The sequence below is a fragment of the Bubalus kerabau genome, chromosome 13 (assembly GCF_029407905.1).
Source record: "Bubalus kerabau isolate K-KA32 ecotype Philippines breed swamp buffalo chromosome 13, PCC_UOA_SB_1v2, whole genome shotgun sequence".
NCBI lineage: Eukaryota > Metazoa > Chordata > Mammalia > Artiodactyla > Bovidae > Bubalus > Bubalus kerabau.
Window position 1 is genome coordinate 52,748,640 of NC_073636.1, and position 18,965 is coordinate 52,767,604.

At 39.9% G+C, this 18,965-nt stretch overlaps 1 protein-coding gene across 6 annotated transcripts in view; it reads right to left on the reverse strand.

The window, feature by feature from the left end:
* The window catches only part of PTPRA (protein tyrosine phosphatase receptor type A), a 172,791-nt gene that overhangs the window by 111,431 nt on the left and 42,395 nt on the right, over positions 1-18,965 (reverse strand). For 3 of the 6 annotated variants that reach the window (XM_055544335.1, XM_055544331.1, XM_055544332.1), the window contains one exon: positions 7,444-7,524. The exons of 2 other annotated variants lie outside the window; for them this stretch is intronic. In XM_055544335.1, the coding sequence (XP_055400310.1) occupies positions 7,444-7,473 (30 nt within the window). In that variant the 5' untranslated portion in view covers positions 7,474-7,524. The remainder of the gene's footprint in view (positions 1-7,443; positions 7,525-18,965) is intronic. One more of the 6 variants, XM_055544333.1, reaches the window with a different exon arrangement.

Genomic DNA, 18,965 nt, shown 5'->3' on the forward strand with positions numbered 1-18,965 from the left:
ACATACTTGTATATGAATCTTAGCTCTGAGATGACTACAGCTTAGGAAAAGCTCTTGGTTTTTATGTTTTGAGTTTTCATTTCCTTATCTTTAAAATAGCAATGTCTCCCACTGATAACAGGGGACTGCTATGAGTACTATAAAAAACATAATGTAGGGAAGTCCCTGGTGGTCCAGTGGGTAGGGCCTGCAACTAAGATCCCACATGCCACAGAGCATAGCCAAAAAAAAAAAAAGTAATGTAAATATATCTATACATAAAACTCCATCATAAAATCTAGTACACAGCAGGCATTTTCCAAGTTGCCCCTACACCTGTTCCTAATTCACTAATCCTTCACTATGACCAAAATGACCATTTGTACTCAAATTACACATTTCTTTGCCTTGACTTTTCTGGCTTCAATTAAGCCCTCACCTTAACGTACACCTTCAAGATGAGGAACTCAAATTCTATATAATTCAATATCATAACACTCAAATTTGTAAGACTTTACACTTAAACTTTTCTCCTATGAAGCATTCTATAGGTTCCTTGAAACTCAAAATTTGCACATGTAGTGATGAGGATGAAAGCAGTAATGCATTCATGTTGGTAGTAGCAGCTCACTCTGTTCCTCATTTCCACAGCCACTCTGGAATGTGATCAGCAGTTGGGAGCTTACTTTGGGGTTCCTGCTGCCACAAACTAGAAATCTTCGGACTCCTACCAGCCTGGGGTTAGAGTATCCACAAACGTTTAAGTAAATTTTCTTCAGTCAGTGCCTGCTTCACTGCCAACATTTCCATGTCTTGGGCCTTTCCTACTACAGATCCCTCCTGATCGAGAGCTCATCCCATGAGTTTTCTGGGCTGTGACTTCCTCCATTTAGTTCTTCTCTCCCAATTCCCTTTCTTTCACCTACTACAGGCCCTACTGCAACTTTCTCGTTGTTAAATTATTTTATATTTACTTTTTTATTATTATTATGTAACTTGATTTTTCTTTTTTTTTGTCCTACACTATTTTATGGTCATTTTTTGATGTCAGCACACACAATCTTACCTCACCCTCATTAATGATGACACTGTTCAGAAGCAGAGATGCACATTAAGTAAATAATAAAGACCTTGTTTAAACATACAGCAGGAACTAAAGTTGGGAGAATAGGAAAAACAGAGAGCTAATGCTATATGGTCAAGTCCTCTGCATTCTAGAAAGTTTAACAGCCAGCTCATGCCCACTTACTCTGCCAGCTGACAAGTCTTTCCTATGTACTCAAAGCTCTTACTCAACTTTTCTAAACTTTCATTCTTAAAAATGAAAGAATAGGCAAGGATCACCGAAGATAAACAGGAAAAGAAAATGACTGGAGGAAACAGGAATGATTCCAGAAAAAAAACAAAACTTTTAAAAACTATCTTCACAGATAAAAATAGAAGTAAAATCATAAAACAAGAAACAACTCTAGAAAAATTTTAAATAAACTGAAGATAATTCAATAGAAAGAGAGAAAAAGTCATGAAAATCACCCAGAAGAGAGACCTGAAAAAAGGAAACCAAAGAAAAAAAGTTTGAAAACAGGCGAGAATAGATAAGAACATTGTAAGAGCAATCCAAGAGGCCCAAATTAGAATTTCTGAGAGAAAAAAGTAAGAAAATGGAGTGGAGGATATCATCTAAGAAAAACATAAGGCAATCATTAAACATGAAAAATACAAGTCTGCAGATTAAGGGGGCTAGGACTTTCCTGGTGGTCCAGTGACTGAGAATTCACCTTCCAATGCAAGGGACATGGGTTCGATCCTGACTGGGGAAACAGGATTCCACATAACAGAGAGCAACTAAGGCTGCATGCCATAACTAAGAAAAGCCCGTGTGCTGCAAAGAAAGATCCCTCATGCTGCAACCAAGAGCCAATGCAGCCAAATAAATAAATATTTTCACCAAAAAAAAAAGAAAAAAAAAAAAAAACAGATTAAGGGACCCATCAAGTACACCACTATGGAATTCTTAGAAAACAACTGATCCTTGAACAACTCGGGAGGTTAAAGGTGCCAACCAGACCCCCATTACCACCACCAGTCCCCAACACAGTCAAAAATCCATGTATAAAGAATGCTTAAGAATCCATCTGCTAGACATAACAGAGAACAGACTTGTGGACACAGTGGAGGGGAAGGACAGGGCGGGATGAACTGAGACTAGCACTGAAACACACATAGTACCATACATAAAATAGACAGCCACTAGGAATTTGCCATATGACAGAGGGATCTAAAGCCAGTGCTTTGTGGCAACCTAGAGGGTGGGAGGCGGGAGAGAGGGAATATATGTTGATATATGGCAGGGACCAACACAACACTGTAAAGCAATTACCTTCCAATTAAAAATTTAAAAAAAAAAGCATCCATCTGCCAATGCAGGGGACAAGGTTCGACTCCTGGTCCTGGAAGATCTCACATGGCCTGGGGCAAAAAAGCCCACGTGCCACAACTACTGTGCCCCAAAGCCTGTGCTGCACAAGAGAAGAGAAGCCACCACAATGGGAAACCCAGGCACCACAACTAGACAGCAGCCCCTCATCTGGCTGAAACTAGAGAAAAGCCAACACACAGCAAAGAAGACCTAACACAGCCAAAAAAAAAATCATGTATAACTTTATATAGTTGGCCCTCCACATCCTAGGTTTGGCATCCTCAGATTCAAGCATCATATGGTGCTATATAGTACATTCAACATACCTCTTTTTATTGCACTCGACACTACCATGCTTTGCAGAAACTGTTTTTTACAAACTGAAGGTCTGTGGCAATCCTGCATCAAGCAAGTCTGTTGGTACCATTTTCCAGTAGTATTTGCTTACCCTGTGTCTCTGCACCCCGTTTTGTTAGTTATGGCATTATTTTCAATGTGTTCATTATTATTATATTTGCTATGGTGATCTGTGATCTTTGATGTAACTACTGCAAAAAGATTATGATTGACTGAAAGCTCATTTTTCACCAATAACGTATTTCTTAATTAAGTTACTTAGATTTTTTTTTTTTAGACTTAATGTGATTGCACACTTAGTACAAATTTTTCTTTTTTTTTTTACTGTATCACATGGCTTGTGGTATCATCACAGTCATACCAGGGATTGAAGCTGGGCCCTCAGCAGTGAAAGAGTGGAGCCCTAACCACTGGACAACCAGGGAATTCCCCCTAAACATACCTTTGATATGTACTGAGATACCAGAAAAAAATTACGTGATTCACTTTATTGCAGTATTTATTGCAGTGGTCTGGAACCAAACCCACAATATCTTTGAAGTATACCTGTATTTATTTTTAAAAATTTGTGAATAAGAGGAGTTCAAACGTGCAGTTCAAACCCGTACTGTTCATGATCAACTATATATGGAAAAAAGAGAAGATTTCAGAGAAATGATAGAATAAATTTCCTACAGGAAACAAAATGAGACTAAATTTCACTTCTTATGATGAACAATGAATGCCAGAAAAAAAACCGAGCAATGACTTTCAAAGTTCAGAGGGAAAATAATCTGCAATTTAGAATTCTAAACCCAACCATCACTCAAACATGAGGGGAGAACAGACATCAGAAGAATCAGTTTATCTGCTGAGTACTCTTTCTCTTAAGAAGTTACTTGAGAATGAACTTTAGCAAAAAAAAAAAAAGCTTTTAATTTTTAATTAAAAAAAGAAAACTGAGATCTAAGATCAGGGGGAAGGATACAACTCAAAAATGCAATGAGGAAAATCACAAGAAAATAGCCATGCAGATGACCTCAAGAATAATAGACTAGAATGTATATGATTGACAGCATGGGGAACAGTAGGATAATAATAAAGATGACCAAAAAAAAAAAAAAGACAAGAAAAAAGAAAATCAGGAACTCCAGAAAGAAAATCCCAGTTGAGCTATTTAAATTCCTTAAAAGATGATACTGTGAAAGTGCTGCACTCAATATGCCAGCAAATTTGGAAAACTAAGCAGTGGCCACAGGACTGAAGGTCAATTTTCATTCTAATCACAAAGAACGGTAATGCCAAAGAATGTTCAAACTACCATACAATTGCGCTATTCTCACATACTAGCAAGGTTATGCTCAAAATTCTTCAAGCCAGACTTCAGCAGTACGTGAACCCAGACCTTCCAGGTGTACAAGTTAGGTTTCAAAGAGGCAGAGGAACCAGAGATCAAACTGCTAACGTTCGCTGGATTATGGAGAAAGCAAGGCAATTCCAGAAAAACATCTACTTCTGCTTCATTGACTATACTAAGGCCTTTGTGTGGATCACAACCAGCTGGAAAATTCTTAAAGAGATGGGAGTACTGGACAACCTCACATGCCTCCTGAGAAACCTGTATGCAGGTCAAGAAGTAACAGCTAGAACCAGATATGGAACAACAGATTGGTTCAAGACTGGGAAAGCAGTATGACAAGGCTGTATATTGTTACCCTGCTTATTTAAATTAAATGCAGAGTACATCATGTGAAATGCCAGGCTGGATGAATCACAAGCTGCAATCAACACTGTCAGGAGAAGTATCAACAACCTCAGATATGCAGATGATACCACTCTAATGGCAGAAAGTGAAGAGGAACTAAAGAGCCTCTTGATGAGGGTGAAAGAGGAGAGTAAAAAAGTGGGCTTAGGCTTAAAACTCATCATTCAAAAAACTAAGACCATGGCATCTGGTCCCATCACTTCATGGCAAATAGATGGGGAAAAAGTGGAAACAGTCACAGGTTTTATCTTGGACTTCAAAATCACTGCAGACAGTGACTGCAGCCATGAAATTAAAAGACGCTTGCTCCTTGGAAGAAAAGCTATGACAAACATAAACAGCATATTAAAAAGCAGAGACATCATTTTGCCAACAAAGATCTATATAGTCAAAGCTATGCTTTTTCCAGTAGTCATGTACAGATGTAAGTGCTGGAAGGCTAAGTGCCAAAGAACTGATTCTTTTGAACTATGGTGCTGAAGGCGGCTCTTGAGAGCCCCATGGACTTCAAGGAGATCCAACCAGTCAATCCTAAAGGAAACCAACCCTCAATATTCACTGGAAGGACTGATGCTGAAGCTCCTATACTCTGGCCCCTGACGTGAAGAGCCAACTCACTGGAAAAAGACCCTGATGCTGAGAAAGATTGAAAGTAAAAGGAGAAGGGGTTGGCAGAGGATGAGATGGTTAGATAATATCACCAACTCAATGGACATGAATATGAGGAAATTTCACAAGATAGTGAAGGACAGGGAAGGCTGGTATAACGTCCATGGGGTCGCAAGTTGGATATGACTTACCGACTGAACAATAACAATTGTTATTAACAATTCATATAACAATAACAATTCATAGTAACATTACTCACAACAGCAAAAAGGTATAGACAACCCTAATGTCCACTGAAGGATGAATAAACAAAATGTGGCATATATGCACAGTAGAAGATCATTTGGCCTTAAAAAGGATGGAAATTCTGATCCATGCTACAACATGAATAAACCTTGAAGATTATACTAAGTGAAATAAGCTAGACACAAAATGACAAATACTGTATGGTTCACTTACATGTGTACCTAGAGTAGTCAAAGCAGTCAGGGAAAGCAGAATGTGGTTGCCAGGAATTCAGGTAAAGGGGAAATGGGGAGTTAGCTATAAACGGTACAGAATTTCAGTTGAGGAAGATGAAGTTCTAGAGACTGTTGGTGGTGATGATGGCTGCACAACAATATAAATATATTTAATGTCAATGATTTGACACATAAAACTGATTTAAATGCTTAATTTTTATGTTACATATTTTTGTACAACAAAGAAAAAAATATGTATATGAATACTTTAACATGTAACACCTTTTCAGTGCTGCTCTCTCATACCTTTTCCTGCTCCCAACTCCTGCCAGAAGAACCACTAGTCTGATTTCTATCATCGTATCTCCTGGCAACTGAACTATATCTACTTTTTTGTGTGTCTGGCTTCTTATATATATCTGTGAGATTCATCCATATTGTTGCGCAGTAGTTCATTCCTTTCTATTGCTGAGTACAATTTCATTGTATGAATGTATCACAATTTATTCATCTTTTCACCCATTTTTAGACATTTGATTATTTCCTTTTTTTTTCTTTTTTGCTATTATAAATAAAGCTACAGTGAATATTTACATGCAAGTCTTTATGTAGACATATATTTTCATTTCTCAAGGGTAAATACCTAGGGGTAGAATTTCTGGATTATTGGATACATGTATATTTAGCTTGTAGAAAATACTCAATGATTTTCCAAAACTGTAGTGTTGGTTTACACTGCTGTTTAAAACTTAGAATGATGGTAAGTTGATAATGAAATTCTGCTTTTCCTTTTTAATACAAATTGTTGTTTAATGCTACACAGACTGAGTACTGAATTCTTTGAAACTCTCAGTGGATCAGCTCTTCAACAAGGATCCATATCAATTTCAACTAAAAAAAAATGCACAATGTGAGTTGTGAGTTAAGTTTTATTTGGAGTAAAATGCCAACTATAACCTAGGAGGCAGCAATTCAGACAGCTCTGAGAAACCCTTCTGAAGAGGTGGTAGGAAGGTCAGCGTATTATGTGATTTTGGTGAAGGCAGAATACATGCAATCAAGCACACATTTCTGCAGAACGTTGCTGCCAGTCTCGTAAAGGTGACTGCTAGTCACGAGGAGCACATGTCACCATGAAAGATTTTAGTGCTTTTCTAGATATGAGGAGATGCAAGAAGTGGGCTCATAAAATCTTCTCCTGAAAATATCTAACTATCTGAAGGCCTGTTCTGCAGGTTTTTCCCAGAGCACAGAGTACCTCATTCCTGATCTCCACCCTGAATCCTTTCAGGGTGGGGTTGAAGGTCAGTGGTCACAACTTGTAATTTGATCCTTGCAGAGGCAAATGACAAGTGCCAATTTGTAGTTGACATCAGGATCATCTCTGCTCTACCCACAGAAACTTTGATTCAACAAGGGCAGGACAGCAGGGTACAGACTTTGGTCTTTTATTTCTTAAAGCTCTTTAAGTGATCCTGATTCATGACCCGGTTGAGAACCAGTGTCTTAACCGATGAAAATTATAATATTTTTAAGCATTAAAAAAACCAAAAAACCTACTCTTGGGACTTCCCCAGTGATCCAGTGGCTAAGACTCTGTGTTCCCAATGCAGGGGGCCTGGGTTCGATCCCTAGTGGAGAAGCTAGATCCCACAGGCCACAACTAGTTCTCATGCTGCAACTCAAGAGCCCGCATGCCGCAACGCAGACTTGACACAGCCAAATAAATAAATAAAAATAGTCTGTAAAGAAAAAAAAAAACCTACTCTTATAGCTTGGAAATTAAATGGGAGTGGGAGAAAATCTGATTTTAGCTATATTTTGTGAAGACAATAATTTGGGTGACAAATGTTTCCTTGTACTTCAGGTTTTACCTCTTTAGCTACTTGAACTGCATCATCCATCAACACTCATTGGAATTCCATTAAAAATTTTTTCAGTTGTGCCACCTGCAACTAAAGAAAAAAAAATCTTTAGAAAGATGAAACAGCCCTATTTAAAGAGCACTGGTTGTTCTGGGGGAGAGGGTACACTCTACCAAGATATCTCACAGAGTTGTAATGAACATTCCAGGAGCCACAGCACAAAACTTCATCTTAAATAGTTAATTCAGATCACTGACGAGCTCATGAGAACTGAATTCAACAATATCTTAGGTCCTTACTGTAGAAGATAGGATGGAACTCTCCTCCCTTGTCCAAAAAACCTGGATTATTCCATGGTAGGGGTATTTATGTACCATAACGTTCCGATAGGGGACATTTGGCAATGTCTGAAGACAGTTTTGATTAACAAATCATAGGATGGCCCTTCCAAAACAAAGAATTATCCCCAAAGGCCAAAGCTGAAAACCCAAGCATTGGTCAAAAACACTCTCGGGTCTAACCTCTGCAACCTAAGTGTCTAGCTAAGTGTCCCAAGCCAAATCTATAAACCTCCTTAAGCCTCAGTTTTCTCCCTTGGAAAAACACTATAGAGTCTGCATTCAATATTCTCTGCCTTTTCTAACTCCAGCTTCAACAGCTGGAAGTTCACAGTTCATGTACTAATGAAGCCTGGCTTGGAGAATTTTGAGCGTTTTTACTTTGCTAGTGTGTGAGATGAGTGCAATTGTGCAGTAGTCTGAACATTCTTTGGCATTGCCTTTCTTTGGGATAGGAATGAAAACTGACCTTTTCCAGAGGAACCAGAGATCAAATTGCCAACATCTGTTGGATCATTGAAAAAGCAAGAGAGTTCCAGAAAAACATCTACTTCTGCTTTGTTGACTATGCCAAAGCCTTTGACTGTGTGGAAAATTTGAGATGGGCATACCAGACCACCTTACCTGCCTCCTGAGAAATCTGTATGCAGGTCAAGAAGCAACAGTTAGAACTGTACATGGAACTACAGACTGTTTTCCAATAGGGAAAGGAGTACATCAAGGCTGCATATTGTCACCCTGCTTATTTAACTTATATGCAGAGTATATCATGAGAAATGCCGGGCTGGATGAAGCACAAGCTGGAATCAAGATCAGTTCAGCCCAGTCCCTCATTCGTGTCTGACTCCAAGATTGCTGGGAGAAATATCAACAACCTCAGATATGCAGATGACACCACCCTTATGGCAGAAAGCAAAGAAGAACTTAAGAGCCTCTTGATGAAAGTGAAAAAGAAGAGTGAAAAAGTTGGCTTAAAACTCAACATTCAGAAAACTAAGATCATGGCATACGGTCCCATGACTTCATGGCAAATAGATGGGGTAACAATGGAAACAGTGAGAGACTATTTTTGGGGGCTCCAAAAATCACTGCAGATGGTTATTGCAACTGTTAAATTAAAAGACGCTTGCTCTTAGGAAGAAAAGCTATGACAAACCTAGACAACATATTAAAAAGCAGAGACATTACTTTGCCAACAAAGGTCTGTCTAGTCAAGGCTATGGTTTTTCCAGTAGTCATGTTTGGATGTAAGAGTTGGACTATAAAGAAAGCTGAGTGCTGAAGAATTGATGCTTTCGAACTGTGGTGTTGGAGAAGACTCTTGAGAGTCCCTTGGACTGCAAGGAGATACAACCAGTCCATCCTAAAGGAAATCAGTCCTGAATATTCATTGGAAGGACTGATGCTGAAGCTGAAACTCCAATACTTTGGTCACTGATGCAAAGTACTGACTCACTGGAAAAGACCCTGATGCTGGGAAAGGCTGAAGTCAAGAGAAGGGGATGACAGAGGATGAGATGGTTGGAAGGCATCACCAACTCAATGGCCATGAGTTTAAGTAAACTCCAGGAGTTGGTGATGGGACAGGGAGGCCTGGCATGCTTCAGTCCACAAGGTTGCAAAGAGTTGGACATCACTGAGCTGAACTGACTGAACCCATCAGAAGAATGTCCACAAGTTGATCATGCCCTCTTTAAACAATTATTATAAAACTTCTCACTATCTTCCTCAAGTTGGGACACATGGTTTTAAGGGCATTAGCCCACTATGGGCCCCTTTCCCTGGCAAAATAACAAAGCTACCCTTTACTACTTTACCCAAAATTTCGGCACCAGTGTACAGAGAAGCTGAGCTTTTGGGATCACTTTCAATTCTTTTGGGCATATACTAGTAGCAGAATTACTGAATCATGTAGTAATTATATGTTTAATTTTTAAAAATATCTCCAAACCATTTTCCATAGCTGCTATATACCACTTTACATTCCCACCAACAGTGCACAATGTTCTAATTTCCCCACATCCTCACCAACACTTGTTTTCTGGTTTGTTTGATAGTAGCCACCCTACTGATGTGACCAGGACAGACACAAAGCTTTACTGCTCAGAACCCTCTTCAAGAAGGGACTTCTTATTTAGTTGTGGAGACTGGTTAGCTGACAGCTTCCTGCTGTTAATCCCTTTAGAATTCACCTTAGCTTTCAAATAGAGGGTACCCTTTCCTCAGGACTGTCCCTGGCCAATGAGTGGACAATGTGGGGTGGTACAATGGCCTAGACCTTTCCAACCAGTCAATTTGGCAATCTGGGCTGACAGATTTGGTCAGGTGTGCACTGCATTCTGATGGCCTCCCATGCCCAACCTAATCTGTTCTGCCACTTCACAGGCATTACTCCTCAAAAAGCCCCTTGCTCTCCTACTCCATCTCAATCTAATTACTGGAGAACCCAATTGGCACATATATTAAGTATACTATTAACACTGATGGAGTGACAAAAACCACTGGGGAAAAATACGACTCCCAATTAAATAAACTAAAATGTTAACAATGGTGAGACCTCTGTACTATTTATGTATTCCTTATTAGTGTTAGTTGCTCAGTCATGTCCAACTCTGTGTGACCCCATGGACGGTAGCCCGTCAAGTTCCTCTGTCCATGGAATTCTCCAGCCAAGAATACTGGAGTGGGTAGCCATTTCCTTCTCCAGGGGATCTTCCCAACCCAGGGACTGAACTGGTTTCCCTGCACTACAGGCAGATTCTTCACCATCTGAGCCACCAGGAAAGTATTCCTTAACCACCATCTATTACTTATACATAATAATAAAACCATTAGAAGATGCCATACCTAATTCTGCTCCTAAGGAAATATTCTAATGATAAAATGGTGTATTTTGTACACATTGTGCCCCAAAATTCACTAATTAGTGAGTCATAAACAAATTGCTGGTGTTCTTAAAAAAAAAAAAGCATATGCCCAGGTACCAAGGAACTAAAAGATCAGGCACTGGGCTTCACAGACTTTTCATAGGTTCCTCATTTGTTTATAAAGACTTTCAGAAGAGACAATGGAGCCTGTTCATTCACCCTCATGTTTTCATAGATGAGATCAATGCCCCAGATAGGATGAGGGAAGAACATTTGTTGGCCTTGTTTCTCAATGCCTTATGTCCAAAGAATGCTCAAACTACCGCACAACTGCACTCATCTTACACGCTAGTAAAGTAATGCTCAAAATTCTCCAAGCCAGGCTTCAGCAATATGTGAACTGTGAACTTCCAGATGTTCAAGCTGGTTTTAGAAAAGGCATAGGAATCAGAGATCAAATTGCCAACATCTGCTGGATCATAGAAAAAGGAAGAGAGTTCCAGAAAAACATCTATTTCTGCTTCATTGACTATGCCAAAGCCTTTGACTGTGTGGATCACAATAAACTGTGGAAAATTCTGAAAAAGATGGGAATCCCAGACCACCTGACCTGCCTCTTGAGAAACCTATATGCAGGTCAGGAAGCAACAGTTAGAACTGGACATGCAACAATAGACTGGTTCCAAATAGGAAAAGGAGTACATCAAGGCTGTATATTGTCACCCTGCTTATTTAACTTAAATGCAGAGTACATCATGAGAAACACTAGGCTGGAGGAAGCACAAGCTGGAATTAAGATTGCTGGGAGAAATATCAATAACCTCAGATATGCAGATGACACCACCCTTATGGCAGAAAGTGAAGAGGAACTAAAAAGCCTCTTGATGAAAGTGAAAGAGGAGAGTGAAAAAGTTGGCTTAAAGCTCAGCATTCAAAAAAGTAAGATCATGACATCTGGTCCCATCACTTCATGGCAAATAGATGGGGAAACAGTGTCAGACTTTGTTTTTTTGGGCTCCAAAATCACTGCAGATGGTGACTGCAGCCATGAAATTAAAAGACGTTTACTCCTTGCAAGGAAAAGTTATGACCAACCTAGATAGCGTATTCAAAAGCAGAGACATTACTTTGCCAACAAAGGTCCCTCTAGTCAAGGCTATGGTTTTTCCAGTGGTCATGTATGGATGTGAGAGTTGGACTGTGAAGAAAGCTGAGCACTGAAGAATTGATGCTTTTGAACTGTGGTGTTGGAGAAGACTCTTGAGAGTCCCTTGGACTGCAAGGAGATCCAACCAGTCCATTCTAAAGGACATCAGTCCTGGGTGTTCTTTGGAAGGACTGATGCTAAAGTTGCAACTCCAATACTTTGGCCACCTCATGCAAAGAGTTGACTCATTGGAAAAGACTCTGATGCTGGGAGGGATTGAGGGCAGGAGGAGAAGGGGACGACAGAGGATGAGATGGCTGGATGGCATCACTGACTCGATGGACATGAGTTTGGGTGAACTCTGGGAGTTGGTGATGGACAGGGAGGCCTGGCGTGCTGCAATTCATGGGGTCGCAAAGAGTTGGACACAATTGAGCGACTGAACTGAACTGACTGATGTCCATTTCTCTTTCCAGCTAAAGGGGTAATATGTCTAAATGTAGGAACCACATTAAACATACAATTCCAAAAAGGGTAAAGTAAGATTATCCCAAAACTGTTCAAAATGTATCTCTTTCTATGAAAAATTGAATGGTGGCATCTAATAACAACATTCCAGGCAGTTAGCAAGTGCTGACTCCCTCAGTGCATGAATAGACACAAGCCTTTAACATCTTAAAGAACCTTTCAAATGAAATCTCTAATGCCTTCCATTCCCAGCTATCACTTTCTCTCCTTTCCTTCCCTGCCAATCTTCTCAATAGTACACTTAGTGTCCCTCCTCCTCTACTTCCTACCCTTTGACATACACTCTCACTTTGTCTCCACAGGAACTCCTCTTGATAAACAGTCAAAAACAATCTTCAAAGAAGATTTCACAATCCTTATTTTTATCACCAAATTGTGAATCTGACCACTGCCACAAGTCCCATCATTACTCAACCAGAATCAACAAGCTGGAATCAACATTACTGGGAGAAATATCAAGCAGCTCAGAAATGCAGGTGATACCACCCTAATAGCAGAAAGCAAAGAGGAACTAAAGAGCCTCTTGATGAAGGTGAAAGAGGAGAATGAAAAGGCTGGCTTAAAATTCAAAAAACTAAGATCATGGTGATGAATTCAACATTTAAAAAACTAAGATCATGGTGATGCTTGCTCCATGGAAGAAAAGCTATGACAAACCCAGCCTAAGCATATTATAAAGCAAAGACATCAATTTGCCAACAAAGGTCCATATAGTTAAAGCTATGGTTTTTCCAGTAGTCATGTATGGATGTGAGAGTTGGACTATAAAGAAGGCTAAGCACTGAAAAATTGATGCTTTCAAACTGTGGTGCTGGAAAAGACTCTTGACCATCCCCTGGTCAAGAGTCCAGGAGCATGGAGACCAAACCAGTCAATCCTAAAGGAAATCAACCCTGAATATTTATTGGAAGGAACAATGCTTAAGCTCCAATACTTTGGCCATCTGATGTGAAAAGCCAACTCACTGGAAAAGAACCTGATGCTGAGAAAGACTAAGGGCAAGAGGAGAAGAGGGTGCCAGAGGATGAGATGGCTGGATGGCATCACCACCTCAATGGACATGAATTTGAGCAAATCCAGGACACAGTAAAGGACAGGAAAGACTTGTGTGCTGTAGGCCATGGTGTCATAAGAGTTGCACACAACTTAGTGACTGAACAATAGTAGATAAAAATCACCATCTATCCCAGGAATCAGCAAACTTTTTCTGTGAAGAGCCACACAGTAAACATTTGGCTTTGGAGGTCATACAGCCTCTGTCACAGTTACTCAGCTCGGCTGTTTTAGCATAAAAGCTGCAACAGACAAAAGGTTAACTGTAGCTATAGTTCAATTTCATTTCAGAAAACTGAAATTTGAATTTTACATAATATCCATATGTCATCAAGTATCATTCTTCTTTTGATTTGACTTTTCCCAACCATTTAAGGATGTTAAAACAACTCGTAGTTTGTGGGCTGTGGAAAAACTATCAGTTTGCAAGCTCTGGTCTCCCCTTTACCAAAGCCAGAGATCCTAGGTGTCCCAACTCCTTCTTCTCCCTTAGTCAGGAGAGTCAGTCCTTACCTCTAGTAAAGTACTTGTCACACACTATTCTAAGTGTTTATGGCCTCCTTCAACTGACAGTAAGATCCTTGAAGGTAAGAAACAGGTCTGTTCTAAGACAACAGTTTCTTTTTAGTTTGGCTCGTTCTTGAACTTAACAGTAACATTTAAAGGAAAAAGAAAAACAGCCAATTTTAAAATGCATTATCTAAATGCTCAGGCAAACGTGGAACATGTTTATTAAGTACAAATAATAATGATCTTTATTCAATGCTCCAGTAACTGCTCCATTTGTTTTCTGGGTGCTCTTTGTGCTTTCCAAGGCCTTGAAATGCTGTATGCATCTTGAAACAATGAATTTGAGATGCCAATACAGTGGCTAGTTAGCACTACAGTTGGGTCTATGAGCAGCCTTTACGCCTTCTACACATCTCTCCTTTCTAAGTGGCACCTTCAACCGTAATCACATCTTCAAAGTCATTCAATTAAAGAAAGAAAAACAAGGCATAGTAAAAAAAAAAAAAAAAAAAGACATAACCAGACACATCTAAAAAAACAGCAGCCCAACAAAGATTGTAATAACCATTTGTTAACGCTTAGTATGTATGTGTTAGGCACTGTATCAAGGCATATGATGCACAGTATTTAACATATCTTCAAACAAGCACAGAAAATAGATGCTTCATTTTGCAGATGAAGAAACTGGCACAGAACAGTTAAATAACTTGTCCATAGTCAAACAACTAGTAGGTGACAAGACTAAGACTCAAACTGAGGTATGTTGCTTTAGTCGCTAAGTCATGTCTGACCCTATCACCCTATGGACTATAGCCCAACAGGCTCCTCTGTCCATGGAATTTTTCAGGCAGAATACTGGAGTGGGTTGCGGTTTCCTTCTCCAACCCAGGCACACATGATTCCAAAATCTATGCTCTCACCACTGGTTGAATAGGGCCTATAACCAAGGTATATCAATATCCACTGGAGAAAAAGCTTCCTTCAGAAGGAAAGTTTCAAAGCTCTATTTGAAATGTTTTCATACTTGTCATATAATTACAAAACTCCTAAGTATGGTGCAATGTACACAGACAGTGAGGCCTTCTAATCACTGTCTGACTAAATAAATAAACTGGAAGAGTCAATTCCTTGTATATAGCAGAACCTCTTACTCTAAAGATGGGAAACAAAATCTTATGGCAAATTAGAACACTCCCATGGTTCCATTTCCTACTGTTAATAGAGCCATTGTCAGGAAGTCCCATGCTTACTATAGCAACCAATGGTCTTGCTATTCACCAAGTTTCTGCCTTTTCGCTTCCTCAGGAAACAGACAAGAAAACCACGCTCCTGATGTTTTTTAAAAGAGGAAGCTGTCATTTAAAACTGAAAATTAATAAATGAATATGTAAAAGTAATTTTATATTTTGGATGACACCCAATATTTCCGTATATTAAACTCAATCTTTAAAGCACACAATCTTATCTTTTTTTATCTTCAAATAAACCTCTTTCAAGTGCACATAATTGTGGTAAAATTCAGTTCCTTGCAGCTGTAGGACAATGGGCCCTATTTCTTTGTTACTTCTTATTCAACTGTGGCAGAAGGAGGCATGAGAGAATGGTCACATCCTAGGTCTTAGGGGAGAGTTACTGGGATAGGCCGCTAAGTGAGAGTCCTTGGCTTTGTACAGGGAAGAATTTAACAGTAAGTCAGAAGCAGAGTGAAAACAGATTTATTCAGGGAGAATCACACCCCACAGATAGAATATGGGCTTGTTATCAGAAGGCTACATTCCATAGACAGAAAGTGAAGGTGAGATAAGAGTGGTTAGTTTTTATGGGCTAGGTAACACCAACTATTGGGGGAGGGGGGAGTAGGGATTTCCAGGAATTGGGCCACTGCCCACTTTTTGGCCTTTTATGGCCAGCCTTCGATCTGTCCTGGTACTGGTTGGGTGTGTTATTTAGCGTAATACATTATAATGAGCATATAATGAGGTTCAAGGTCTACTGTAAGTCATCTTACACCATCTTGAGCTTAGTTGGTTCTAAATAGTTTTTGTCATATCCTCAATGGCTGTGTCATTCTTTAACAGTTGGACCCTGCGCGCTTCCCTCCTATCTCACAAGGGCCATTCTCAGCTGTTAGAGGTCATCTGCAATTCTTGTCATATGGACTCTTTCATCTTCAAAGCCAGCAATGGAAAAATCTCCCTCTAATTCAATTCTTCTCATGTTTTAACTTACCCGATTCTTTCTTGCTCTGACTCTGGACCCAAATTTTAAGATAGGCCCTTCTGCATAATCTCCCTTTTTGCTGACTCAAAGTCGCTTTATTAGTAACTTGATCACATCTTTAATATCTCTTTTGTAATGTAGTGTAACATTAAGCACCGAAATAAAATTTCAGCAAATTCACAGGTCCAGTACACATTCAAGAGAAGAAATTCTATACAAGTGTGGGTCATCAGGGGTCTTTTTAGGGTTCTGTCAACCAAAGATAGACGAAGACTTCTTAGATTGGACACAAAAAGCATGAATCATTAAAAAAAAAAGTAATTAATCTGTGGCTTCCCTGGTGGTTCAGTGGTTAAGAATTCAACTTGCAATACAAGGACACTGGTTCGATCCCTGGTCTGGAAAGATCCTACATGCTTCGCGGCAATTGAGCCCACGTGCCACAACTAATGAGCTTGTACTCTGGAGACCACAAGCGGCAACTACTGAAGCCATGCACCACAACTACTAAAGCCCGAATGCCTAGAGCCTAAGCCTTGCAACAATAGAAGTCATCACAATGAGAAGCCCTTGTATGGCAACTAGAGTAGCCCCAGCTCGCAGCAACTAGAGAAAGCCCACGTGTAGCAACGAAGACCCAGCGCAGCCAAAATAAATAAATAGATATTTTTTCAAGTGATAATTTGAACTTCATCAAAATTACAACTTTCTGCTCTTTGAGAAACACCATTCAGTTCAGTTCAGTCGCTCAGTTGTGTCCAACTCTTTGTGATCCCATGAACCACAGCATGCCAGGCCTCCCTGTCCATCACCAACTCCAGAGTCCACCCAAACCCACATCCATTGAGTCAGTGATGCCATCCAACCATCTCATCCACTGTCATCCCCTTTTTCTCCTGCCCTCAATGTTTCCCAGTATCAGCGTTTTTCAAATGAGTCAGCTCTTCACATCAGGTGGCCAAAGTATTGGAGTTTCAACTTCAACATCAGACCTTCCAATGAACACCCAGGACTGACCTCCTTTAGGATGGACTGGTTGGATCTCCTTGCAGTCCAAGGGACTAGCAAGAGTCTTCTCCAACACCACAGTTCAAAAGCATCAATTCTTTGGCGTTCAGCTTTCTTTATAGTCCACCTCTCAAATCCATACATAACTACTGGAAAAATCATAGCCTTGACTAGACGGACCTTTGCTGGCAAAGTAATGTCTCTGCTTTTTAATATGCTGTCTAGGTTGGTCATAACTTTCCTTCCAAGGAGTAAGCATCTTTTAATTTCATGGCTGCAATCACCATCTGCAGTGATTTTGGAGCCCAAAAAAATAAAGTCTGACACTGTTTCCCCATCTATTTGCCATGAAGTCATGGGACTGGAAGCCATGATCTTCGTTTTCTGAATGTTGAGCTTTAAGCCAACTTTTTCACTCTCCTCTTTCACTTTCATCAAGAGGCCCTTTAGCTGTTCTTCACTTTCTGCCATAAGGGTGGTGTCATCTGCATATCTGAGGTTATTGATATTTCTCCCGGCAATCTTGAATCCAGCTTGTGCTCCCTCCAGCCCAGTGTTTCTCATGATGTACTCTGCATGTAAGTTAAATAAGCAGGGTGACAATATACAGCCTTGATGTACTCCTTTTCCTATTTGGAATCAGTCTGTTGTTCCATGTGCAGTTCTAACTGTTGCTTCCTGATCTGCATACAGATTTCTCAGGAGGCAGGTCAGGTGATTTGGTATTCTATTCTCATCTCTTTCAGAATTTTCCACAGTTTATTGTGATCCACACAGTCAAAGGCTTTGGCATAGTCAATGAAGCAGAAATAGATGTTTTTCTGGAACTCTCCTGCTTTTTCCATAATCCAGCGGATGTTGGCAATTTGATCTCTGGTTCTTCCACCTTTTCTAAAACCAGCTTGAACATGTGGAAGTTCATGGTTCATGCACTGCTGAAACATGGCTTGGAGAATTTTGAGCATTACTTTACTAGCATGTGAGATGAGTGCAACTGTGTGGTAGTTAAAGCATTCTTTGGCATTGCCTTTCTTTGGGATTAGAATGAAAACTGACCTTTTCCAGTTCTGTGGCCATTGCTGAGTTTTCCAAATTTGCTGGCATATTGAGTGCAGCACTTTCACAGCATCATCTTCCAGGATTTGAAATAGCTCAACTGGAATTCCATCACCTCCACTAGCTTTGTTTGTAGTCATGCTTTCTAAGGCCCACTTGACTTCACATTCCAGGATGTCTGGCTTTAGGTGAGTGATCACACCGTCGTGATTATCTTGGTTGTGAAGATCTCTTTTGTACAGTTCTTCTGTGCATTCTTGCCACCTCTTCTTAATTTCTTCTGCTTCTGTCAGGTCCCTAGAATTTCTGTCCTTTATCGAGTCCATCTGTGCAATAAATGTTCCCTTGGTATGTCTAATTTTCTCGAAGAGATCTCTAGTCTTTCCCATTCTGTTGTTTTCCTCTATTTCTTTGCAGTGATCACTGAGGAAGGCTTTCTTATCTCTCCTTGCTATTCTTTGGAACTCTGCATTCAAATGGGGATATCTTTCCTTTTCTCCTTTGCTTTTTGCTTCTTTTCACAACTATTTGTAAGGTCTCCTCACACAGCCACTTTGCCTTTTTGCATTTTTTTTTTCCTTGGGGATGGTCGTGCTCCCTGTCTCCTGTACAGTGTCACGAACCTCAGTCCATAGTTCATCAGGCACTCTATCAGATCTAGTCCCTTAAATCTATTTGTCACTTCCACTGTATAATCATAAGGGATTTGATTTAGGTCATACCTGAATGGTCTAGTGGTTTTCCCTACTTTCTTCAATTTAAGTCTGAATTTGGCAATAAGGAGTTCATGATCTGAACCACAGT